General features: G+C 48.7%; 1 protein-coding gene across 1 annotated transcript in view; it reads right to left on the bottom strand.

Annotated features, from left to right (window-relative positions):
• GDI2 (GDP dissociation inhibitor 2) overlaps positions 1–23,890 on the bottom strand; it is a 298,804-nt gene that overhangs the window by 214,748 nt on the left and 60,166 nt on the right. The window contains exon 2 of the mRNA XM_078677313.1: positions 11,687–11,794. Within this exon, the coding sequence (XP_078533439.1) occupies positions 11,687–11,794 (108 nt within the window). The remainder of the gene's footprint in view (positions 1–11,686; positions 11,795–23,890) is intronic.

Below are 23,890 nucleotides of genomic sequence, written 5' to 3'. Positions count from 1 at the left end.
GCTTATACTTTTTCTCCGTTCTTGGAGTCACTGTTGCATACTGCTGGTTCTCTAAAGGCATCCCTTCCCTAATCCAGCACACTAGGGAGCATGGGCGGGGAACTGGCTCCTAGTCTGTTGAGGCAGCAGTTTTTCCAGGGGGAAACATGCCTTGGGCTTCTCCTCCTCCAGTTTTATCCCATATGTCTTTGCAGCCTTTTTGATGACCCTATTGTAGATTCCTATGTCGTCTGGGGGTGAAGGCCTCGAAGCATAGGTGTCTACTCCTCCTTCAAGCAATTCGGAGTCGAGGTCATGCCTCCGAGGACGTAGAGTCCCGGAAGGTCTGCTGATCCAAGTCGTCTTCGCCCTCGAAATAATACAGGGCTTCTTCCTCCTGTTCCTTGACCTGTTCAGGCATTTTCGGTGGTTCAGCATCCTCGTAGTCTCTTTCGACTTTGAGTGTGGCTTTCGGCAGGATGGTGAACAGGCTCATCCTTTTGTCAAAGTCCTTTTTACGTTGCAAGAGGTTCGACATTTCTGCCTCGAGCCTCCTCTTCTTCCTTTCCATCTCTGCTGCCTGTATGGCGACGAGAGTGGGAGCTTCCGGAGGAAGTGCGTCGACGTCATGCAGGACACCAAATGGAGGTATGTCAACGCCCACCTAGGCCACGAAAAGAAAAAAAAAAAAGACTACAATTCCGGACCCAACCACTAGATAGCGGAATAATGCAACGCATAGTGAATCTAGAAAGATTCACGCTGCAAACCTGCAACAGAATCTTGAGAATGAGACAACAGGAGATACCACTCCGAGAAATTTAGAGTACGGTACCAAGATAGAAGGTGCCAAATGCATGTACCAGAGACAAATATGGGAAGACGGGCTCAGAAAAATGGAGAAACATATTTACATATACACCGCAAGAATAGAATACTAACCATATCTCTCACGACAAAAGCCTCACCTCACAATATATCACATTTACATGCATGACTCTCTTATAATACAGTCCCTTCCCACTAAGGCTTTAACACTTGCTGCTCTGACTGACTGGTAAGACAGTGGCCTTAATGGTACCCCCACCAATACATACAGAAGTACCTGCTTAGTCATACTGTTCACTCCGCTTCGCACTGAGGGCTCTTCTTGCCCTGCAGATGGACTGGTAAACTACAAGCTCCCACCACTATGCTTAGTGAAGTTGACTCTGTAACCACTGCGGAGTATACAGTCCCAGAATGTGGGGGGCACAAATGGAGGCAAAGCACCTAGCCAAGTGACTTTCCAAGAGCTTCTGCCATAATCAGCGGCAACCCATGTGCATAGCCACTGAAAGTCTCCAACCACAATGTCATGAAGAATTATGGCAACATTATTTGGACACTGTGTAGCACCCATCATGGGAACCAATGTGGCAGTGGAGTAGACAAGGCAGAACCCTATATGTAGAAAACACAGTCCTCAATGAAAATTGTTTAAAATGACTTTCCTTGACTAGGAACAGTCAAACTATTCAATCTCTTCAACTGTATAGAGCAGAAGCGCACCATTCACAATCCATTACATACGGCCTTCCGAAGCAACCCCATCCTTCAAAAGCGAAGCTCTCCTTCTGAAAGAGTAATCTTAGAATTAATTGCTCCACATGGCAAATGCAACAACTGTGTCAGTGTTGTAGTCTCAGATGCTTCACCTTAATTTCAGACATCAGCATTTCAGTAATCAGGTCAATGTATTTCGCATTACTTTCGGTAGATTAGTGGCTCGAGATAAAAGGAACTGCAGCCAGCAACGGATATTTCACTTTCAACAAAGTATCAACATTCCGTGACTTTCCACACTGCCAACCACACTGACCAGTCACCACCACCATTTCCTTTACCAGCAGTGGTTTGATTAAGTATGCATTTGGACACTCATTGCTTCAGACACCAGAATGGCAAAACGTGACACCCTTGAATAAGGAGGTGCACAGAGAAACACAGGTACAGACAGACGTGCAGCACAGTACTGAGAGGTGAGGCAGCGCTGCAGAGGACAGACACTCGCACAGTAGCAAAAGGAGAGTTGTGACAGCAGCAGAACTTTGTAAGTTTCTAAGAGGGCGGGCAAACAAAACCTGGAGGTAGGTGAACAGGCTTCTATTGCAGGATGTAAAAGCAAGAGTGAAGATCAGACCGCATCAAAGACATGAACACAAACACAGGGTAAGGAGGGGCAGAGACTGGCAGAGAGATAGACACAGGGAGACATGACATCTGGGGCAAATGCGCTTAGAGACAGGAAACTGAGTAGGGGCGACATTGAAGCCGGGAAAAAAGAAAAAACTTAGGAACGGACACAGAACAAGGTAAAAGGGACTCTGGTAAAAATAAACTTAGATGGAAAGTAAAACAAGCATTGGAAATGCAATAGGTCTCGCATTAGAAAAGTTGGAGTTATTGGTCTTGTAAATGACATTTTATTTATTTGTTGGTTTTGCTAAATTGATGGCTTTGTCATTTACAATGCCAATAGTTATAACTTTCGCGAATGTGACACTATAGCATTTGGAATGCAACATGTTTTGTATTTACGTGACTGAGATGGCAGCTCTGGTCGTTAGGCCACATCTCTAGAGAGCAGGAGAGTGCAGCAGGGGAGAGAAGCACAGCAATGCAATAGGTCTCGCATTAGGAAAGTTTGAGCTATTGGTATTGTAAAGGACACATTTTTTATTTATGAGCTTGTTTTTAAAACAGCTAAATTAATAGCTTTGTTATTTACAATGCCAATAGTTTTATCTTTCGCAAATGTGACACCTATTGTAACACAATATGTGTTGTGAGGGTGAGTGAGGGTGAGGGTGGGTGAGGGTGAGGGGTTGAGGGTGAGTGAGGGTGAGGGGTTGAGGGTGAGGGGTTGAGGGTGAGGGGTTGAGGGTGAGGGGGTGAGGGTGAGGGGGTGAGGGTGAGGGGGTGAGGGTGAGTGAGGGTGAGGGTGAGTGAGGGTGAGTGAGGGTGAGGGGTTGTGAGGGTGAGTGAGGGTGAGGGGTTGTGAGGGTGAGTGAGGGTGAGTGAGGGAGGGTGAGGGTGAGGGGTTGAGGGTGAGTGAGGGTGAGGGGTTGAGGGTGAGTGAGGGTGAGGGGTTGAGGGTGAGTGAGGGTGAGGGGTTGAGGGTGAGTGAGGGTGAGTGAGGGTGAGTGAGGGTGAGTGAGGGTGAGTGAGGGTGAGTGAGGGTGAGTGAGGGTGAGTGAGGGTGAGTGAGGGTGAGTGAGGGTGAGTGAGTGAGTGAGTGAGTGAGGGTGAGTGAGTGAGGGTGAGTGAGTGAGGGTGAGTGAGTGAGGGTGAGTGAGTGAGGGTGAGTGAGGGTGAGGGTGAGTGAGTGAGGGTGAGTGAGGGTGAGTGAGGGTGAGTGAGGGTGAGTGAGGGTGAGTGAGGGTGAGTGAGGGTGAGTGAGGGTGAGTGAGGGTGAGTGAGGGTGAGTGAGGGTGAGTGAGGGTGAGTGAGTGAGGGTGAGTGAGGGTGAGTGAGGGTGAGTGAGGGGTTGAGGGTGAGTGAGGGTGAGTGAGGGTGAGTGAGGGTGAGTGAGGGTGAGTGAGGGGTTGAGGGTGAGTGAGGGTGAGTGAGGGGTTGAGGGTGAGGGGTTGAGGGTGAGGGGTTGAGGGTGAGGGGTTGAGGGTGAGGGGTTGAGGGTGAGGGGGTGAGGGGTTGAGGGTGAGGGGTTGAGGGTGAGGGGTTGAGGGTGAGGGGTTGAGGGTGAGGGGTTGAGGGTGAGGGGTTGAGGGTGAGGGGTTGAGGGTGAGGGGTTGAGGGTGAGGGGTTGAGGGTGAGTGAGGGTGAGGGGTGGAGGGTGAGTGAGGGGGTGGAGGGTGAGTGAGGGTGAGGGGTGGAGGGTGAGTGAGGGTGAGTGAGGGTGAGTGAGGGTGAGTGAGGGTGAGTGAGGGTGAGTGAGGGTGAGTGAGGGTGAGTGAGGGTGAGTGAGGGTGAGTGAGGGTGAGTGAGGGTGAGTGAGGGTGAGTGAGGGTGAGTGAGTGAGGGTGAGTGAGGGTGAGTGAGGGTGGGTGAGTGAGGGTGGGTGAGTGAGAGTGAGGGTGAGTGAGGGTGAGTGAGGGTGAGGGTGAGTGAGGGTGAGTAAGGGTGAGTGAGGGTGAGTGAGGGTGAGGGTGAGTGAGGGTGAGTGAGGGTGAGGGGTTGATGGTGAGTGAGGGTGAGGGTGAGTGAGGGTGAGGGTGAGTGAGGGTGAGGGGTTGAGGGTGAGTGAGGGTGAGGGGTTGAGGGTGAGTGAGGGGTTGAGGGTGAGGGGTTGAGGGTGAGTGAGGGTGAGGGAGGGTGAGGGGTTGAGGGTGAGGGGTTGAGGGTGAGTGAGGGTGAGGGGTTGAGGGTGAGTGAGGGTGAGGGTGGGTGAGGGGTTGAGGGTGAGGGTGGGTGAGGGGTTGAGGGTGAGTGAGGGGTTGAGGGTGAGTGAGGGGTTGAGGGTGAGGGGTTGAGGGTTGGTGAGGGTGAGGTGTTGAGGGTGAGTGAGGGTGAGGGTGAGTGAGGGTGAGTGAGGGTGAGTGAGGGTGAGGGTGAGTGAGGGTGAGGGTGGGTGAGGATGAGTGAGGGTGAGGGGTTGAGGGTGGGTGAGGGGTTGAGGGTGAGTGAGGGTGAGTGATGGTGAGGGTGAGTGAGGGTGAGTGAGGGTGAGGGTGAGTGAGGGTGAGTGAGGGTGAGGGTGGGTGAGGGTGGGTGAGGGTGGGTGAGGGTGGGTGAGGGTGAGTGAGGGTGGGTGGGTGAGGGTGAGTGAGGGTGAGGGTGAGGGGTTGAGGGTGAGGGGTTGAGGGTGAGGGGTTGAGGGTGAGTGAGGGTGAGGGAGGGTGAGGGTGAGTGAGGGTGAGTGAGGGTGAGGGGTTGAGGGGTTGAGGGTGAGGGGTTGAGGGTGAGGGGTTGAGGGTGAGTGAGGGTGAGGGAGGGTGAGGGTGAGTGAGGGTGAGTGAGGGTGAGGGGTTGAGGGTGAGTGAGGGTGAGGGGTTGAGGGTGAGTGAGGGGTTGAGGGTGAGTGAGGGGTTGAGGGTGAGTGAGGGTGAGGGGTTGAGGGTGAGTGAGGGGTTGAGGGTGAGTGAGGGGTTGAGGGTGAGTGAGGGTGAGGGGTGGAGGGTGAGTGAGGGTGAGGGGTTGAGGGTGAGTGAGGGTGAGGGTGAGTGAGGGTGAGGGTGAGTGAGGGTGAGGGTGAGTGAGGGTGAGGGGTTGAGGGTGAGTGAGGGGTTGAGGGTGAGTGAGGGGTTGAGGGTGAGTGAGGGGTGGAGGGTGAGTGAGGGTGAGGGGTTGAGGGTGAGTGAGGGTGAGGGTGAGTGAGGGTGAGGGGTTGAGGGTGAGTGAGGGTGAGGGGTTGAGGGTGAGTGAGGGGTTGAGGGTGAGTGAGGGGTTGAGGGTGAGTGAGGGGTTGAGGGTGAGTGAGGGTGAGGGGTGGAGGGTGAGTGAGGGTGAGGGGTTGAGGGTGAGTGAGGGTGAGGGTGAGTGAGGGTGAGGGTGAGTGAGGGTGAGGGGTTGAGGGTGGGTGAGGGTGAGTGAGGGTGAGTGAGGGTGGGTGAGGGTGAGTGAGGGTGAGTGAGGGTGAGTGAGGGTGAGTGAGGGTGAGTGAGGGTGAGTGAGGGTGAGTGAGGGTGAGTGAGGGTGAGTGAGGGTGAGTGAGGGTGAGTGAGGGTGGGTGAGGGTGAGTGAGGGTGGGTGAGGGTGGGTGAGGGTGAGGGTGAGTGAGGGTGGGTGAGGGTGAGTGAGGGTGAGTGAGGGTGAGTGAGGGTGAGTGAGGGTGAGTGAGGGTGAGTGAGGGTGAGTGAGGGTGAGTGAGGGTGAGTGAGGGTGAGTGAGGGTGAGTGAGGGTGAGTGAGGGTGAGTGAGGGTGAGTGAGGGTGAGTGAGGGGTTGAGGGAGGGTGAGTGAGGGTGAGTGAGGGTGGGTGAGGGTGGGTGAGGGTGGGTGAGGGTGGGTGAGGGTGGGTGAGGGTGGGTGAGGGTGGGTGAGGGTGGGTGAGGGTGAGGGGTTGAGGGTGAGTAAGGGTGAGGGTGCGTGAGGGTGAGGGGTTGAGGGTGAGTAAGGGTGAGTGAGAGTGAGGGTGAGTGAGGGGTTGAGGGTGAGGGGTTGAGGGTGATGGGTTGAGGGGGTGAGGGGTTGAGGGTGAGTGAGGGTGAGGGTGAGGGTGAGTGAGGGTGAGTGAGGGTGAGGGTGAGGGTGAGGGTGAGGGTGAGGGTGAGGGTGAGGGTGAGGGTGAGTGAGTGAGTGTGAGTGAGTGAGGGTGAGTGAGGGTGAGTGAGGGTGAGTGAGGGTGAGTGAGGGTGGGAGAGGGTGAGTGAGGGTGAGGGGTTGAGGGTGAGTGAGGGTGAGGGGTTGAGGGTGAGTGAGGGTGAGGGTGGGTGAGGGGTTGAGGGTGAGTGAGGGTGAGGGGTTGAGGGTGAGTGAGGGTGAGGGGTTGAGGGTGAGTGAGGGTGAGGGGTTGAGGGTGAGTGAGGGTGAGTGAGGGTGAGGGGTTGAGGGTGAGTGAGGGTGAGGGGTTGAGGGTGAGGGGTTGAGGGTGAGGGGTTGAGGGTGAGGGTGAGTGAGGGTGAGGGTGAGGGTGAGTGAGGGTGAGGGTGAGTGAGGGTGAGTGAGGGTGAGTGAGAGTGAGGGTGAGGGTGAGTGAGGGGTTGAGGGCGAGGGGTTGAGGGTGAGGGGTTGAGGGTGAGTGAGGGTGAGGGGTTGAGGGTGAGTGAGGGTGAGGGGTTGAGGGTGAGTGAGGGTGAGGGGTTGAGGGTGAGTGAGGGTGAGGGGTTGAGGGTGAGTGAGGGTGAGGGGTTGAGGGTGAGTGAGGGTGAGGGGTTGAGGGTGAGTGAGGGTGAGGGGTTGAGGGTGAGTGAGGGTGAGTGAGGGTGAGTGAGGGTGAGTGAGGGTGAGTGAGGGTGAGTGAGGGTGAGTGAGGGTGAGTGAGGGTGAGTGAGGGTGAGTGAGGGTGAGTGAGGGTGAGTGAGGGTGAGTGAGGGTGAGTGAGGGTGAGTGAGGGTGAGTGAGGGTGAGTGAGGGTGAGTGAGGGTGAGTGAGGGTGAGTGAGGGTGAGGGTGGGTGAGGGTGGGGGTGGGTGAGGGTGAGGGGTTGAGGGTGAACGAGGGTGAGGGGTTGAGGGTGAGTGAGGGTGAGTGAGGGTGAGTGAGGGTGAGTGAGTGAGGGTGAGTGAGGGTGAGTGAGGGTGAGGGTGGGTGAGGGTGGGGGTGGGTGAGGGTGAGGGGTTGAGGGTGAACGAGGGTGAGGGGTTGAGGGTGAGTGAGGGTGAGGGGTTGAGGGTGAGTGAGGGTGACGGGTTGAGGGTGAGTGAGGGTGACGGGTTGAGGGTGAGTGAGGGTGAGTGAGGGTGAGTGAGGGTGAGTGAGGGTGAGTGAGGGTGAGTGAGGGTGAGTGAGGGTGAGTGAGGGTGAGTGAGGGTGAGTGAGGGTGAGGGTGGGTGAGGGTGGGTGAGGGTGGGTGAGGGTGGGTGAGTGAGGGTGAGGGTGAGTGAGGGTGAGTGAGGGTGAGGGTGAGTGAGGGTGGGTGAGGGGTTGAGGGTGAGTGAGGGTGAGGGGTTGAGGGTGAGTGAGGGTGAGGGGTTGAGGGTGAGTGAGGGTGAGGGGTTGAGGGTGGGTGAGGGTGAGTGAGGGCGAGGGTGAGGGAGTGAGGGTGAGTGAGGGTGAGCGTGAGTGAGGGTGAGTGAGGGTGAGGGTGAGTGAGGGTGAGGGTGAGTGAGGGTGAGGGTGAGTGAGGGTGAGTGAGGGTGAGTGAGGGTGAGTGAGGGTGAGGGTGAGTGAGGGTGAGGGGTTGAAGGTGAGTGAGGGTGAGGGGTTGAGGGTGAGTGAGGGTGAGGGGTTGAGGGTGGGTGAGGGTGAGGGGTTGAGGGTGGGTGAGGGTGAGGGGTTGAGGGTGGGTGAGGGTGAGGGGTTGAGGGTGGGTGAGGGTGAGTGAAGGTGAGGGTGAGGGAGGGTGAGGGTGGGTGAGGGAGGGTGAGGGTGAGTGAGTGAGGGTGAGGGGTTGATGGTGAGTGAGGGTGAGGGGTTGAGGGTGAGAGGTTGAGGGTGAGTGAGGGTGAGTGAGGGTGGGTGAGGGTGGGTGAGGGTGGGTGAGGGTGAGTGAGGGTGAGGGTGGGTGAGGGTGAGGGTGGGTGAGGGTGGGTGAGGGTGAGTGAGGGTGAGTGAGGGTGAGTGCGGGTGAGGGTGAGTGAGGGTGAGGGGTTGAGGGTGAGTGAGGGTGAGGGGTTGAGGGTGGGTGAGGGTGAGTGAGGGTGAGGGGTTGAGGGTGAGTGAGGGTGAGGGGGTGAGGGGTTGAGGGTGAGTGAGGGTGAGTGAGGGTGAGGGGTTGAGTGTGAGTGAGGGTGAGGGGTTGAGGGTGAGGGTGAGTGAGGGGTTGAGGGTGAGTGAGGGTGAGGGGTTGAGGGTGAGTGAGGGTGAGGGTGAGTGAGGGTGAGTGAGGGTGAGTGAGGGTGAGTGAGGGTGAGTGAGGGTGAGTGAGGGTGGGTGAGTGAGGGTGAGTGAGGGTGAGGGGTTGAGGGTGAGTGAGGGTGAGGGGTTGAGGGTGAGTGAGGGTGAGGGTGAGTGAGGGTGAGTGAGGGTGAGTGAGTGAGGGTGAGTGAGGGTGAGGGGTTGAGGGTGAGTGAGGGTGAGGGGTTCAGGGTGAGTGAGGGTGAGGGGTTGAGGGTGAGTGAGGGTGAGGGGTTGAGGGTGAGTGAGGGTGAGTGAGGGTGAGGGGTTGAGGGTGGGTGAGGGGTTGAGGGTGAGGGGTTGAGGGTGAGTGAGGGTGAGGGGTTGAGGGTGAGTGAGGGTGAGGGGTTGAGGGTGAGGGGTTGAGGGTGAGTGAGGGTGAGTGAGGGTGAGGGGTTGAGGGTGAGGGGTTGAGGGTGAGTGAGGGTGAGTGAGGGTGAGTGAGGGTGAGTGAGGGTGAGTGAGGGTGAGTGAGGGTGAGTGAGGGTGAGTGAGGGTGAGTGAGGGTGAGTGAGGGTGAGTGAGGGCGAGGGGTTGAGGGTGAGTGAGGGCGAGGGGTTGAGGGTGAGTGAGGGTGAGGGGTTGAGGGTGAGTGAGGGTGAGGGTGAGTGAGGGTGAATGAGGGTGAGTGAGGGTGAATGAGGGTGAGTGAGGGGTTGAGGGTGAGTGAGGGTGAGGGTGAGTGAGGGTGAGTGAGGGTGAGGGGTTTAGGGTGGGTGAGGGTGAGTGAGGGTGAGGGGTTGAGGGTGAGTGAGGGTGAGTGAAGGTGAGGGTGAGTGAGGGTGAGGGTGAGTGAGGGTGAGTGTGAGGGGAGATGTATATGGGCATATAACGAGAAAGCGAAAGTGAAAGAACAGGTGATGTGGAGGACTCAGAGGTAATCAGAACGGAGCCGAACGCAGAGGAGATGGCTTCGAGCTCCAGTACAGGTAGAGTGAGGAATGACAAGGACACGAGGGCAGCTTGGGAAGGACTTCTGCTGATTACCTTCAAGTACCGTCTTCCACTGCCAAGTAAACTGCTCTCAGGACAGAAAGGGCAGAGGGGGAGCATGAAACAGAAGACAGGTATAGTGACTAAGCAAAGGGCAGGGCGACAAACAAGAATAATGATCATACGGATAGGGGTTCAAAGGCGGCAAGGATGAGGCTCATGAAATTACGCGTTGGCAATTTGGATAAATACATTAAATGATTACGTTAAACAGAGTAGGCTATAGCCAGAGAGAGGAGGCATGCAGGGAAAGAAGTTAAGGCAAGAGGGAATCCAGGCCAGACTCTCCTGCTCTGGATTCATAATAGAGTGTGAAGAGGGTTATTAGATGACGTGCAATATTAAGATGTAAAACTGTTAACAAAAAAAACCTTTAGAAATAAACATTTTTACGCAATAAAGTGCTATAGTAGTTTGATGCACTAAAATCACACTAACGCTGCTATGATTGGTTCCTGGCAGTGCTCTTTGCAACCAGACTGGAGATGCATATGAAGCGGTACTGATTCTCACAAGAATGAAAACTGGTCTAATGAACAGACTATATGTTTACAGACTCATCTATGAAACAGCAACTTTGTTACCCACAAAAACATAACTAAAACAGAGGTCATTGTTGAGATTGCACACAACAACTTAAGACACCGAAGGGGAGACACACGGCGGGCAGGGGAGACACACGGCGGGCAGGGGAGGGGGCGGAGCGGGGAGAGCGGCATGAGGGTGTGAAGCAGCCGGGGCCTTTGAAGTGAAGCTAAGCTTCACTTCAAAGGTGTGGGAGGAGTGTGGCTTTGGGAACAGATGGCGATTTGGTGATGTGCACGCGCATTTTAGGTCAATGCGCTTGCGCATTGACCTAAAAGCGCACGGGCACAGCACCAAATCGCCGCAGTTAGTTAAACTTTGTTTAAAGCCCTATAGTCTCGCTTCTCTCAATGCGCATGCGCATTGATAGGTCACGAGACCTAAAAAGACATGGGTGCAGTAACTACTTTCTGCCAACACGAAGCCTTTAATTGCCAAGTAAGCTACATATTAACTACCTTACAACAGGAATTATTTGCATGGCTCAACCCTTTAATAGGCACCTAACTAAAGGATAAGCCTTAAGCAGACCCTCCCCCCCAGGATATTGCAGCATAAAACAGGAAATTGCGCAACAGAAACATGGAGATTTTGAGGCAATCAGTTTTTTTGCAGCACATTATTTTACTGTCAGTCATTTTTTGCATGTTTGCCAGTAATTAACTCAAAGTGTTTCAAAATACCTCATAATTCATTTATTTCTGTGATGATGCAAAACAAGAGTTCTCAGATGCTCAGTTTGCCGCAAGCAACTTTACCACGGATTAAAGGTTTAAACTGTGTGCATGCATATTCAAAGAGGAAAAATAAGCAAAATCTCACAATAATGTTGTAATTTACATTGTGACCGTCTTAGCATGCCTTTTCATGAATGTTCAGTGGTCACAGACACATTTCATCATGTTTGTGACTCAGCAGCGTGATTTAAGTTGCATGCTGAGAAAGCTATGGTAACAGTAAGATAAGGGCAAACAACTAGGCATACAAATCTGAATTCGGTGTAGCAGCCCACCAACAGGCCAGCCCGTCTCTAAGCCACATTGGTATGGGCAAGAAGTGCTCACACACGCACTTAATCCTCCAGAACAGTATCACCGCTCAGCCTAGGGAACTAGGCAGCTCCAAATTCCTTCAGAAGAAGCCCGCTTGAGGCACCAATGCTGTCCATGCTCCTCTTGTCTGCTTTAGCCTTGTTTGCAACGGATTAGTAAAGAGCAATAAGACATGAATAAGGAGGACAGGGAACAGACATTATACTCGTCTGTTGGTAAATCGGACGGGCTGCTTAAATCGGCACTGGAAAATGAGAACCAGACATGCTATGTTATATACGGCTCGCACCAAGACTTAGCTGGAGGCACGCAGAGGCACGTTATGACAATTACAAGGCAGAATGTTCTCCAAACACAGGAGCAATGGAATACAGTAGCAAAGATCGCGGGAGAGCGCAAGACCTTTTCCATTTTTCGCAGCCGTATATATAAAGTAAGTGGGCATGGCAGGAATTCACATACATTGGGGGAATTTTGCAAATTCCGATAATGCGAAATAGTTAGAATTAGAGTAGTCGGAATCCCAGTTTTAAGTATAAAATCGAAGATGATGTTGGCGAAAAATCAGGACTGGCCCCAGGCGGTAATTATAACATAGGCGAAACAAGTAGTGATGAGCACCCTAAATGAAGATTATACTTACATCCTCCAGAGGCGTAATAGATGCACTTTCACCACCATAATAAGAGTTGCGGTCCATGTGAAGCACTTTCTTGCTGTTGACAGACATTATACCCGATAGAATGCATTCCTGAAAAGACAAATATGCGTATTTCAGATAAAGTGAGTTCAATTTACAGTGAAAGACTAGATGAAATGCTATTTGGAGAACTGTACAGGGAAAGAGTAGTGTGCAAGATGAGATCTGTGCTTCGGTCAGTGCTCTCACTGACCGCTAGATATATAAATTCCTTTTTGCCAGTAAAGGCCTTAACAGCATATTGGTGCACGGATGAAAGGGTATTATCGGTTGCGGTACCATCTATTAGAGTTGATAATTGGTGTTGTGAATGATGCCAAGAGGGTGGGCGCTTAACATAGCAGCATATGATTACATATTAAGCTTGTGGCAGAAAATAAAGAAGCGAGAGGATAGCTCTGCCAGCAGCACAAGTTGGGGTATACGCCTTAGTGGTACTAGAGTCTTAAATTATGGGAAGGGTTTTATTTGCACGCTATCAACTGGAAAAGATGGATCCAAATAGAGTAAATTAATTCAAGCAATATGAATGTGACAATAAATAGGCTAAATGCAGTACAATGTAGAATAAATAAGGCATTACATAACCACATAAAAAATTACTCAGGTGACCAATGGTGTGTATCATCGCTTGATAAAAGCACTGAAGAAAATTTCAATAAACCTTCTCAAAAGGGACATGTAAAGCAGCTCGTGTTTGTTTTGTATGGCACTCGTGTTGACATTCGCCTACTTCAGAGAGCTTTTTGAAAGGGGCAGCATGCAACCAGGTGTGAGAGAACAGGAGGAGGACATTGGGAAAAGAGGCATTTCTACCTGGAAAAGGTTGAACCTGTATAAAACAGAAAGGACGTTTCAAAGACCGTCCACCTGTAACTGAAAAATATTATAAGCATATTTTTAAGAATTACAGCGCTGTAATAAGTAACATATTAAGGTGAAAATTACACAGACTCATAAAACAAAGCACTAAATGGTGCTGAAACATCTATTTTAAGGCATGAAAACATAATGTGACTGCACGGTGGTAAAACGCCCTTGGGCTACTTTTGTGTTAGTTAAAACGTGGCCTATTATGCCACGTTTACTATACTGTACCCAATTATTATGTCTAGTCACCCTCCTGTTGCCCACTTCCCCCCTGTGAAGCGCTCTGATATCTGTAAAGATCTTTTTCGCGCTATATAAAACTTTGAATAAATAAATAAATAAAATAAAAATATGATTGCACAATACAATCGGCCACACCTGTCAGATAGCATTTCAGTCGCACTTTTTTCTAGTTTCTACGACATCATACTGCGGACTTTCCAGAGAGAATTGTGATTAGGGTGCAAACGCAGAGTTTGTGCCAAATCAGGGTTCCAAGATGAGGAATTATCACTACATCGACAGGTTTTTCACCAGGTGAGCCCTTACTGGTTTCCTGCTTGGCAGAGCTGAAACATTCTGAGTTTTTGACACACTGGTAGGGGAAAACATCAGTATTTCCAGCCTCTTTTTGAGGAATGGAAATCATAATGACATGGTAATGCCGCAGCCGGAAAAACAAGCACTGGCAAAGCCAAAACATCTAACGTTTGGGACCTACTGGCTTTGACAATTGCTACACCAATATCATCTTCGAAGAACACTGAGCTTGAAAGAGCTCATCGAATTCCCTCACACCAACATGGCCATGCTTCCATCGCTGGTCCACACAGACCTATCATTTGTAAACCACTTTGCTACCAACACAAATTAATTGTGGATTTAATCCGAAAGCATACATTTGTTGCATGGGAAGGTCACAGGATTACCCGATTATAGGACTATTCCATAAATACTTTTCAAGTATGGAAAGGCTTCCTATCTCTCAAGCCCAAACTTCGAAGCAAGAACATTCCCTTTTCCTTTGCAGGTCTTGCCAGGTGTCTTATCACTTTCAAAGGTGTTACCCGCCTCTTCCACAACCACTGTGACCTGTTATCATTTACGGACAATATCCACGAAGCTGAGCTGAACACTTCTACCTCCAATACAGAAGTGTTGTAATATACTTACAGGAATATTCTTTTATTTCACTTGCCAACAATAACTTGCCTTTTAAGCTGTAAAACATATTTGGTTACTTTACTATGTTTCATAGTGTTTCCCATACAATGTTCCCTACACTAATACTATAATTTTGGGTATTATTTTCAACCCTTGGAGGTGCTCCTTAATGGTGGCTGTTTTCCTACAGTGGAATTGACTCCATGCCTAAAATAAATTCAATTTTGTTTCAATTTCTCATATCCACATGTGCCATTTATAGGTCTACAATGCTGGTTTGTCGTTACTCCTCCCCAAGATCAGTTTGTTATTTATCTCACTATGATGAGGTATATATATCTCCATGTTTTTCTGGTCCTTTACTCTGTGAATACATCTTTGTCTGCTCAGTTGGATGTTTCTTCTTTCTTTCTGTTGGGTTACAGGGGGATTTAGACACTTTATGATCCTTACATCTTCATGTATAACAATTATCGCATGTTTTTGATTACTCACTCGTTGCGCCAGTTGAGCTGCAGGACCACGTTTCTTGCATTCTGTACCCTATTTAGACTGCTGTCTCTTATGGTGCATGCAAGGCGTGCTGATTCTACCTTTGGATTTTACGTCGTCCCACTTCCAGGATGGGTGGGGTAAGTGAGCTGCGGAGGGAAGAGGGGCGTTGGAGCTGGTAGGCTTTATTTTTATGTTTCTCTTTTCTGTTGTTTCTCTTACCTGCTCCCAATCTTCTAGTTGCCTTTTCTTTTCGGATGATGTCACAGTCATGTTTTGTGAGAACAAATTGCAATACATGCTTGGATTGGTTTCTCTGCCACGGTGTGCCTCCACCTATATGTTCTGGAAACTCTGTCCCAGTGAGGGCTTGGCTAACCACAATACATCCTGCTTTTGCTGATTTTAACTTTGATGCTGTCAAACTCCCTAAAATTGGTCTCCTTGAACACTAGAGGGATGAATAATTAAGTTAAAAGAAGTAAGATTCACAAATTCAGATGAGATATGCTCATCTTACAAGAATCGAAAATTAGATGCCAAAGACATTTCTTCTCTCAAGGCCCCCCGGATCGCAGGGGTTTTCGGCTCGCCCACACAAAAAAAGAACAAGCATTGGAATAGCCAATAGGTCTCGCCTTTGTGACCTTATTAGTGTTTTGCCAGAGCTATTGGCTTTGCTAATGTGTTTAAGCTATGTTGTAGAGCACTGCCTGTTTAGTAGTAAAATATTGCAATAGTTGGTGGTTAGAGGGGCTCCTAGAGCTTTGGGCACCAGTTTCACTAAACCTGCTGCACCATCTAAATAAAGCCTCTTTCAACTGCAATTTGACTGCCCGTTTAGCAGTAAAATATAGCAATATTAGGTGTTTAGAGGAGTTCTGACAACACTGCTGCGCCATTCAAATATATATATATATATATATATATATATATATACACACACATACATACAAGTGTGATTATCACCCTGTTTAACAGTACACAATTTATTAACCTGAGAAAGATGAAAGGTGGAGATGGCCCACCAGATTTTGAACTTGCTTTCTGAATGAGGAAGAGGGAGAAAGAGGAAGGGACATGCCATTGATAGACGGGGAGAGAAAAACTGGAGTATGCTTCAAAAGAGAATTCTAGAATTTGCAAACATTTGTAATAATCAGCAGAGGCAAAAAACACCGAAAATAATATTCTGAAGTACAATCTTGTCAATCACTCAACTTTTCATCGATCAGGATCCCTTTCAGGGTCTGTGAATACAGGATTGCTGAAAACATTTTAATCAAGGGTGCCCCGCATTGATACACATGTGGAGAATCGCATTACGCACACAATGATTTAGCAGGCACTGTAGGCGCACATGAGGAATAGCATACCTAGCGCCGAGTGATTGCAGTCCGCAACACATGTTGCTTAGCAGTCTACGCAGAACACGTCTCATTTTAACAGCGCATGGTCGATTGCAAAAGATTTGTTATTCTTCTGCAAAATGAGAAAGGGCTGCTGCAGAGCTGACACAAAGTATACACGCACAGCAGGCAAAGATGCCCGGATGGTATTACATTGATGGGTGTAGACAGGACTTTGGACTGCGCTGGATTGTATTTTACTTCGTCCTTTGTCATCCAAATTCACCCTTTTGAGCATTATAAAAGTGGCAGCTGAATGGCGTGCCACCGCAACAGTGTAACCTACCTCCTGTACGACTCGGCTTTAAAGAAAAGCATCGCCGAGGCTTGGTAAAGGTTTGCACAACACGCAAAGACAAATAACATACCGCAACGGAGCTCGAAGTGGAGTGACTGAAAGAAACAAGCACGGCACGAAAGTGAAAGCGACCGCAAGACAGGCAAATGCAAACAAGCGTGGCCAAGCTAATTAGAGACAGATGGCTCCCGCAAGGTGGATGCCGTGGGAGTCAACATTTTGAGAAAAAGGTGGGACATGTACCAGCTCTTGGCCAATTACATGCTTTCTTTTCTGAAAGAAAAGCAAAGGCCAATACAATTACTACAAAAAAAAAAAAGCCACACGCGTTTCTGAAAGTGCAGACTGATTCCAAGAGGTCATCTCCTAGAGCAGCGCATGCGCGCTGCGCTAAGCTCGACCTAAAAATGGGGTTATAACGATTACTTACACAGTCAAAGTTCCGGTCCTTGACACTCTTGTTGACGACGGAGGGAGGTGGTTACTCAAACTATCCAAAGCAGGCATAGATCTTTATGCACTAAACATTTATGCACCCAATACTAATAATCTGGAGTTTTGGAAGGGCATTGATGTGCTGATTTCTGGGCAATGATACCCAACTGATAATTGAAGGCAACTTTAACCTCACACTCAATCCCAAAAATGATCGCAACTCGAGATCTAATATCAGACCTTCTGCCTCTCTCAAATTGCTTCGCAAGATGTGTACTATTTTCTCTCCGACTCCTGGGAACTCCTGCACCTGGACGCCAGAGATTATACCTTTGACTCGTCCCTCCCATCAATCATGGTCCAGGATTGACTATCTAACCTCAACCCTAGCGAGAATGGTCTCGGACTCGAACATTGAACCTAGACTGATTTCAGACCACTCCGCTATCTCAAACACGTTGGACTGGGTCGCTTCTGGCCCCTCTGACAAATTCTGGAGACTCAACTCGGAAATACTACAAAACCCTACACACACACTGCAACATTTCAATCATCCATTGTTAACTTATTTAGGGAGAAATCAGAAGTCTGCTCCGCCCCAAGTTCGATGGTATGCCTTAAAGGCAACTATTAGAAGAGCGATAATAGGAATCAGTGCCCATATCAATAATTCAGAAAACTCCAGAATGAAGGCTCTTTAAGCCTAAATTAAACAGTTAGAATTTAGACACCACTCAGAGAAAGGTACCCTCCTTTTAGACAACCTTAACCGCAAAAAGTATTAATACAACAAGATTTCAAGCACCATGGCAGGCCTTTGAGCAACAACATTCAAGTCGATAAAACTGTATTGCAGCAACTAAGCCGGTTACCTAAAATATAAACAGAATAACCCTATATGACTTCAGTTAGAGATAACTATTGGTCTCTTACACTTAAATCCACTGAAAATATTTAATATCTTCCGACACTTTTATAAAAACCGATATAATGAAATTAAGAATGTCAATGCCACGGATAGCCTGGACTACTTAAGTAAACTAAGCATTCTCAAACTTGATCTCCTCTTAAATCATGTTATCACTGAAACCGACCTGCAATCCACCATTAAATCTCTAACTAGGGGAAACCCCTGGCCCTGATGCACTATTTGCTCGCCTCTAGAAACAGTTCTCAGGTAAACTACGCATTCCTCTTCTTGATCTCTTCCATAGCTATGCCTAGTCTGGATCCAGCCAGGGTACCACAGCGGAAGCCATAATTGCACTCACTCCCAAGAAAGGAAAAACTCTACTTATTCTGAAAACTATAGGCAGATATCGCTTAAGTTGAACTGTAAATGATATGCCAAAATCCTAGCTAAAAGAATCAAAACAATATTACCTTCTCTTACTGCCACCTATCAATCTGGCTTTCATCAAAGGTAGGTTCTCCAAAAACAATATTAAATTGTTGGGTCATATCTTAAATCTTGACAAGTCCAAATCCTTCCCAGGGGTGGCAATAGCCCTTGATTATGAAAAAGCATTCAATAAGGTTGCATGGCCATTTTTAAGAGTTGTCACGCTGCGCTTCAACTTAGGTGATTCTTTCATAAGGATGACAATGGCTGTTTACTCTAACTTCTGTGATAAAATAAGAACCAGCGGTGTCCTATCGGATTCATTCCCGCTTAAACAGGGCACCAGACAGTTACCTAACCCTCTGTCCCCTTCCCAATTCCTTTTAGCTATCGAACTGCTTTAACTGTCTCTCAATGAGAGTCGGTAAATCCCTTGCTATACCCAAACTCTTATACCTAAAGTGTGCCCCAATTGGTCCTGCCCCTTACATCCTACCAATGAATCCAGACTACTCAGGTAGGGTGTGGGCTGTACCCTCCACAGACACCTGGTGGCGATTGGGTCGGTTTATACACCCCCTGATCAGCCCATACTGGCTGAGAGTCTAGCTGGTACAACCGGCCCATGCAAAGCCCGTCGCCTCAGGAGAGTCATTTAAGCTTGAGAGCTTAGGCCAAGGTTACTCTACCTATCTACTCTACCTAATGTATAAAAGACGCCTCTCAAAACAGTTTATACAGCCAGCAGTTTACCTCGTCCTTTGTATTTACATTGATTTCTGTTATGCCCTGGCTCATTATGGCTACTGTTTTTTAATGAGCTGAAGATCAGTCTCGTCACGGCTTGATCTATCCTGAGTGCTTTGGGACCCTCACTGGTGGCGAGACATGCAGTTGACACTATTAAGCGACGACAGACATACCATATAATTTCCTGGAATATGAGAGTAATGCAGATGCGGACTAAAAGATACAAAACTCATTCACTCAAACAAAAAAAAGGGGTCGACTTAGCACTTCTACAGGAATCCCACATCATGCAATCTAAGGGAGAGAGCCTCCATAAGTGATGGAGGGGTCAGATATATAATACTAATTATTCAGCCTACTACGCCAGGGATTTTGAATTGGGTAAAGGTGGTGGATCTTCCTCTACGTCATATCTACATTGGTAAAACTAGAAGGTAGATTTGTCTGAGTAGATGGTTCGCTCACAATAGTAGGTAGCATCTATGCCCCAAAACAAACCAACCCAAATTTCTTAGAGCTATTGACCCATTTAGCTAAATTGGCTCATATACTTTGGATGTTGAGGGGTGGGGTGGGGCGAGGGGGGGACTTTAAAGATGAACAGCTGATGACCCAGCACTCTGGGACTAACAACTCAGCTGCACAAGGAGGTGGATGCCCTGGTAGCACATCTGCGCTGCTTAGATTATGCTGCTACACACTCATACATATTCTGAGGGGGACAGATCAGATCGCCTTTTGGCGTGGTTAGTTAACAAGTGAAGACAAACTCCAGTGGTAGCGCTACGCAACCCTGAAAGAGCCATGCTCTATTCCCAGTGGGAAGAGTCAAACAAAACTAAGACAGCCAACTGTTTCCTCAACTTAAGATGCATCAATTGTAGGAAGTTGGCTTTTTATTTAGTGATGCCAGTGTAAGGGCACACCATTGGTTTAGAGGGCTTACTTTTATAATCCTGAGACTGCTCGATTTGTGTTAGTGTGGTCAAGCAGCTTATGCTCATCAGAGAGGAGTGTTAAGCATTTGTTGCACACACAAAGTCAATAAATGGTTCCTACACTCTATAAGAAAACCCAGACCAGTTTATAAAAATACAGTAGACTTTTATAAGAATTTAGACATCTAGATCTTTAGAATAACTGAAGTACAAACGGAGATATAGATTTTCAAGCAAAAACAGAACAAATACTCAAATACCGGTTTTGAGGCATGAGCCTCGAACCGTACAGTGTTATCCTAAGAGAGGAAAAACACAGAGTGCAAACAGGTACTTTCAAGAGGTGCCCTTTAGGACTTAGGTTGCTAGAAGCTAAGATCCAAAGTACAACCAGCAGATTTGAGTTACCTGGGATGTTCAGGTGCAGAGGTACTAGTCTGGATGGCAGGCCCAAGAGCTACACATGTCCTGCAAGGTGGGACTTAGGGCAAGTCCAGGTGATCCAAAAAAGGGGCTTAGGTCATGGGGACCCGTAGGCGAAGAGGACGCGGTCAGAAGTCCAGGGCCCGGGCTGAGCAACTCAGGTGCAGAGGTGCCTGTGGCTCTTACGGTTGTTAATGTACCTGCAGGGGAAAGGGAAACAAAACAGCAGAGCAAATCTGGCCGTGCCCTCACCTCTACTGATATCCCCCGACATGCAGGAAGGCTTCCAAGGCAGTGGTGTCCTGGCTGGGCATTGAACAAGCTTTGGTTGGTGCAAGTGCCTGGTACTCAGTTTTTTGGTGCAGGGTACCCCATGGAGGGGTCTGGCATCTCGAAACCTGGCTAAGAGTCGGGCGGACGACTTAGAGCCATGAAAACCCCCTCCTGAAGTGATGCTCCCTCTGTGGGCCCAATGGCCAGTAACACGGTGAGCAGGACAGATGCAGTTGGCGCCTGTGGATGCAGGGGATGGCTCCTCCACCCCAAGGGAGATGAAAGCTGGGTGTCGCAGAGCTGGACAGCCCTCCAAGTGTTGGGGAGGATGCACAGCTGCGTGAAGAATAAGTTCTTTGCAATTGTTAAGGAGGCAGCAGCAAGGCAGGGTAGTGCACCAGTTTCTGCGTAGGTCCTTGGTTCTCACGGTGTCAGCTCTTCTTTGTCTTTCAGTTCCCAGGAAGTCAAATCTGAGGATCTGATGTTGGAGAGACCCCCAAATACTCAATTTTGGGTCATTTAGGGGAGTACGAGGTAGTAGCCAATGGGCTACCTACCCCTAGAATGACTGCACCCCTATATGACCACATCCTGTGTGGAGTGGGCATAATCCTGATCCAGAAGTCCCTATTTCACCAAAAACAAAATGGGAAAACCCTTCTATGGCTGTTCCTTTCAAGTAGCACACCTTTGGGGTGTGGCTAGGCTGTGGGTGCAACACATCTCCTGAAAAACAATTTTCCCACCTGCTCTTGTGCCAAATGGGCCTTAGGCGGTGTTCCCCAGGTCTAGCGAGAAGCTGGGGTTGCATTTCAAAGGCAGTAGAGGCTTTGAAGACTCTGGGCTTGATATGCTAAATTGCTAGCCATGCTGTTAGAGGAGATAAGAATACCTTCTGCTGAGCAGTCATTGTTCCTGGCCCCTGAGAGCGTGGGCTCTCCCATGCAGTGGACAGAAACCAGTCTGTGCTGGAAGTCTGCAAAATACTAGTCAGGCAACACACAAGTAGGTCTACAGGGGGCATCTCCAAGCTGCATGTCTCAATAAATATGATACTGGCACCAGTGCAGATTTATTAAGGCATGGTGTTTGATACCAAACACCAGTGTTATCAGTGAAGCCATCATGTAGCTGGGTAACTCGCAATGAGCAATGCCCAGTACATGTCCTCAAAATGGCTTCCTGAACACTTGCAATGACTAGTAATGGAACTATGCATCACATGTGCGTATTGGCTCATGCAGATGTGCCCTCACATGTAATATAAGGCACTCTGCCTTAAGAGCCTCAAGGCCTGACTTAGGAGTGACTTACATATAGTACATTGTATTGTATTGGAGCCCTGCACACAGGAAGTGGACAATGTCGTGTTTTTGAAATGGCTTGCACCACTTCACGCTTCCTGCAAAGGCAGTATGTCTGCAGTCTGAGTGTGGGTCCCTTTGGGTAGTATAGTACATGGTTCAGCCCTTCGGGACCCTCTTTAGTACCCATACCATGGGTAACAGTTACGAGGGTCTTAAATGGGTGTGAAGTTCTTGCGAATTGGGTTACAATTAACTTGTGAGTGTTGTTTTAGAGAAAGAACACTGGCACTGGGGGCTGGTTAGCTGGGACCAAGTGCAGTTCCCATCAAATGCATCAGTACAAATGGGCAAAAAATGGGGGTGACCATGTATAAAAGAGGCACTTTCCTACATCAATCACTAGGATTGTGGGCAGAAGATGAAAGCATGGCACAACATACAGAGGAGGCCAAGGGCCTACATCAACACCTGATAGGTAATTATCGGGAGAAACAGCTATTAGCGCTGACTCGATTGCACAATGGAAGTGACTTGTGGCCCGGAGCTCCCTTTTCTATGGTCTACCCTTCCTGCACAATTTAACCCTATTATGGGCCTCTGGCATCCACAGCTCACTTTTGGGCCGAGCTCTATGGTACCCTCCGGCACCTGTTCCTGGTAGTTAAATCTCCCCACGTATTGTGATTGCGGCCTCCTCCTGTTTCCTCGGTCACCCCCCCCCCCCGCGCCCCGCAGGATAGACCGGACATGATCACCTCTTCCTCGCCACATAAATTAATGCCAGCAGGTCCTCTTCCCCAGCTCCCATTTGATTTCCTAGTAGTTCTTTTTCGAAATTCTTTATGACTTAAGATACTCATACTGCTAGAAGGGTCTAATTCTCCAACTTCTGATCAACACCCTGTTTTGTATACCAGTTGCAGACTGCTTCCATTTATATACTTTGAACTTTTCTGTGGTTGGTTAAAAAAAACTTGCAAGATAGGTTGGAAAATGGCCATGCAACTGAGTAAAAACAATACCTGGGGTACAATAGAGAGGTTTCTAAATGCATAGCAAACAACAAAATGATGGAAGGAGAGCTGAAACTTCTCAACCACTCGCCCCCAGTCACCGATCTGGGTTTAATCCATCGGTTTTTTGCTCACCATGCCACCCCAGTTTGGACCTAGCCATATGCTAATCAGTCTAGACACGGTTACCCATGGGAACAGTCCAACCCTAACTGCCAGGCCAGGTCCTCCCTGGACTGGAAACAAGCATCCTAGGACAGGTTTTGGGGATCTGTGACTGGTTGGTGAATGTTTGAAATGTTTACCATTCCGTCATCTTTTTGTGTTGCAGGTTTCTAAATGCAAACTGGTGGACCTGTGATTTTAAGTTCTCAATTAAGAGTAGGATGGATGAGTGTTCAACTTGAGGTCTGGGTACTGCCAACTTTTTTTTTTTTTTTAGAGAATCCCTGCTTTAAAAATGTATGTAGTATAAATATTGAGCAGTGGCCCAGCCTAAGTTGAATCTGAAAATGTACCTGATGGGCCAAACCTCCATAAGGCAGAAAAAGTTCAGCAAACTAGCTTAAAACAGGCTGTGAAAAAAATTTAAAACACAAGTTGACAGTACCCAGACTTCAATTTGAACACAGAGGATCGCAGGACAGGTGGAAACTCTACAGCATTTTTCACAATGAATCCACAGCCAACACAAGCAACCAAACGAAATAGGAAATCCAGTGCAAGAACAGAAAAGCAAGCAGAGGTCGCATTTACAGCCACATCTCCAGAGCAGCATTCAACTTTGAATTTGCGCTCAGGCACTCAAGGGCTGACAGAGAATCACAATTTACCATGCCTACTTACATTAATTGAAATATTACCAACTTGTTTCACTGTTTACCTGTTCAATCTTTTCCCAAATGCGGCCCCCTTAGAGTGCTATTAATCCTGGCCTGAAGAGCATGCAGAAATGCTACAAAGACAGAGCATAGGTGATCTGATTGCAAAGCAGATTCCTCTGCTCTCTAAGACAAGAGGCATTCCATGAGGGTGGTTCTGTGTTCAATGTGCTTTTCCATTTATTTATTGCATAACAGATCGCTGACTAACATAATTAGTTATCAGTTAATACATAATATACGAGTTAGTACACAGCCAAATATGTTATACTGTGGAAAAACTACTAGAAGATCCATGATGAAGCCATGGTCAGAGAAGAAATCATCCAATGAAACTTTAGGATTTATCACAGCCTGAGGTAGGGGACTTACACTTCACATGGTATATGCCGCTCCAACGGGACATGCTGAACCATTTGAAAAAGTCCTGAATGATATCTCAAACCCAAAGGAGTTGCTAAAGGTTACGATAGGTAATGTGAAGGCTGATGTTGATCTTCTGTGTACAGATCACAAAAAGCTAGTGGAGTGGGTGACTGAAAAGGAGTCCAC

Source organism: Lissotriton helveticus, chromosome 1_1 (genome assembly GCF_964261635.1).
Source record: "Lissotriton helveticus chromosome 1_1, aLisHel1.1, whole genome shotgun sequence".
In the NCBI taxonomy this organism is placed as follows: domain Eukaryota; kingdom Metazoa; phylum Chordata; class Amphibia; order Caudata; family Salamandridae; genus Lissotriton; species Lissotriton helveticus.
This window is presented reverse-complemented; position numbering and strand designations above follow the sequence as displayed.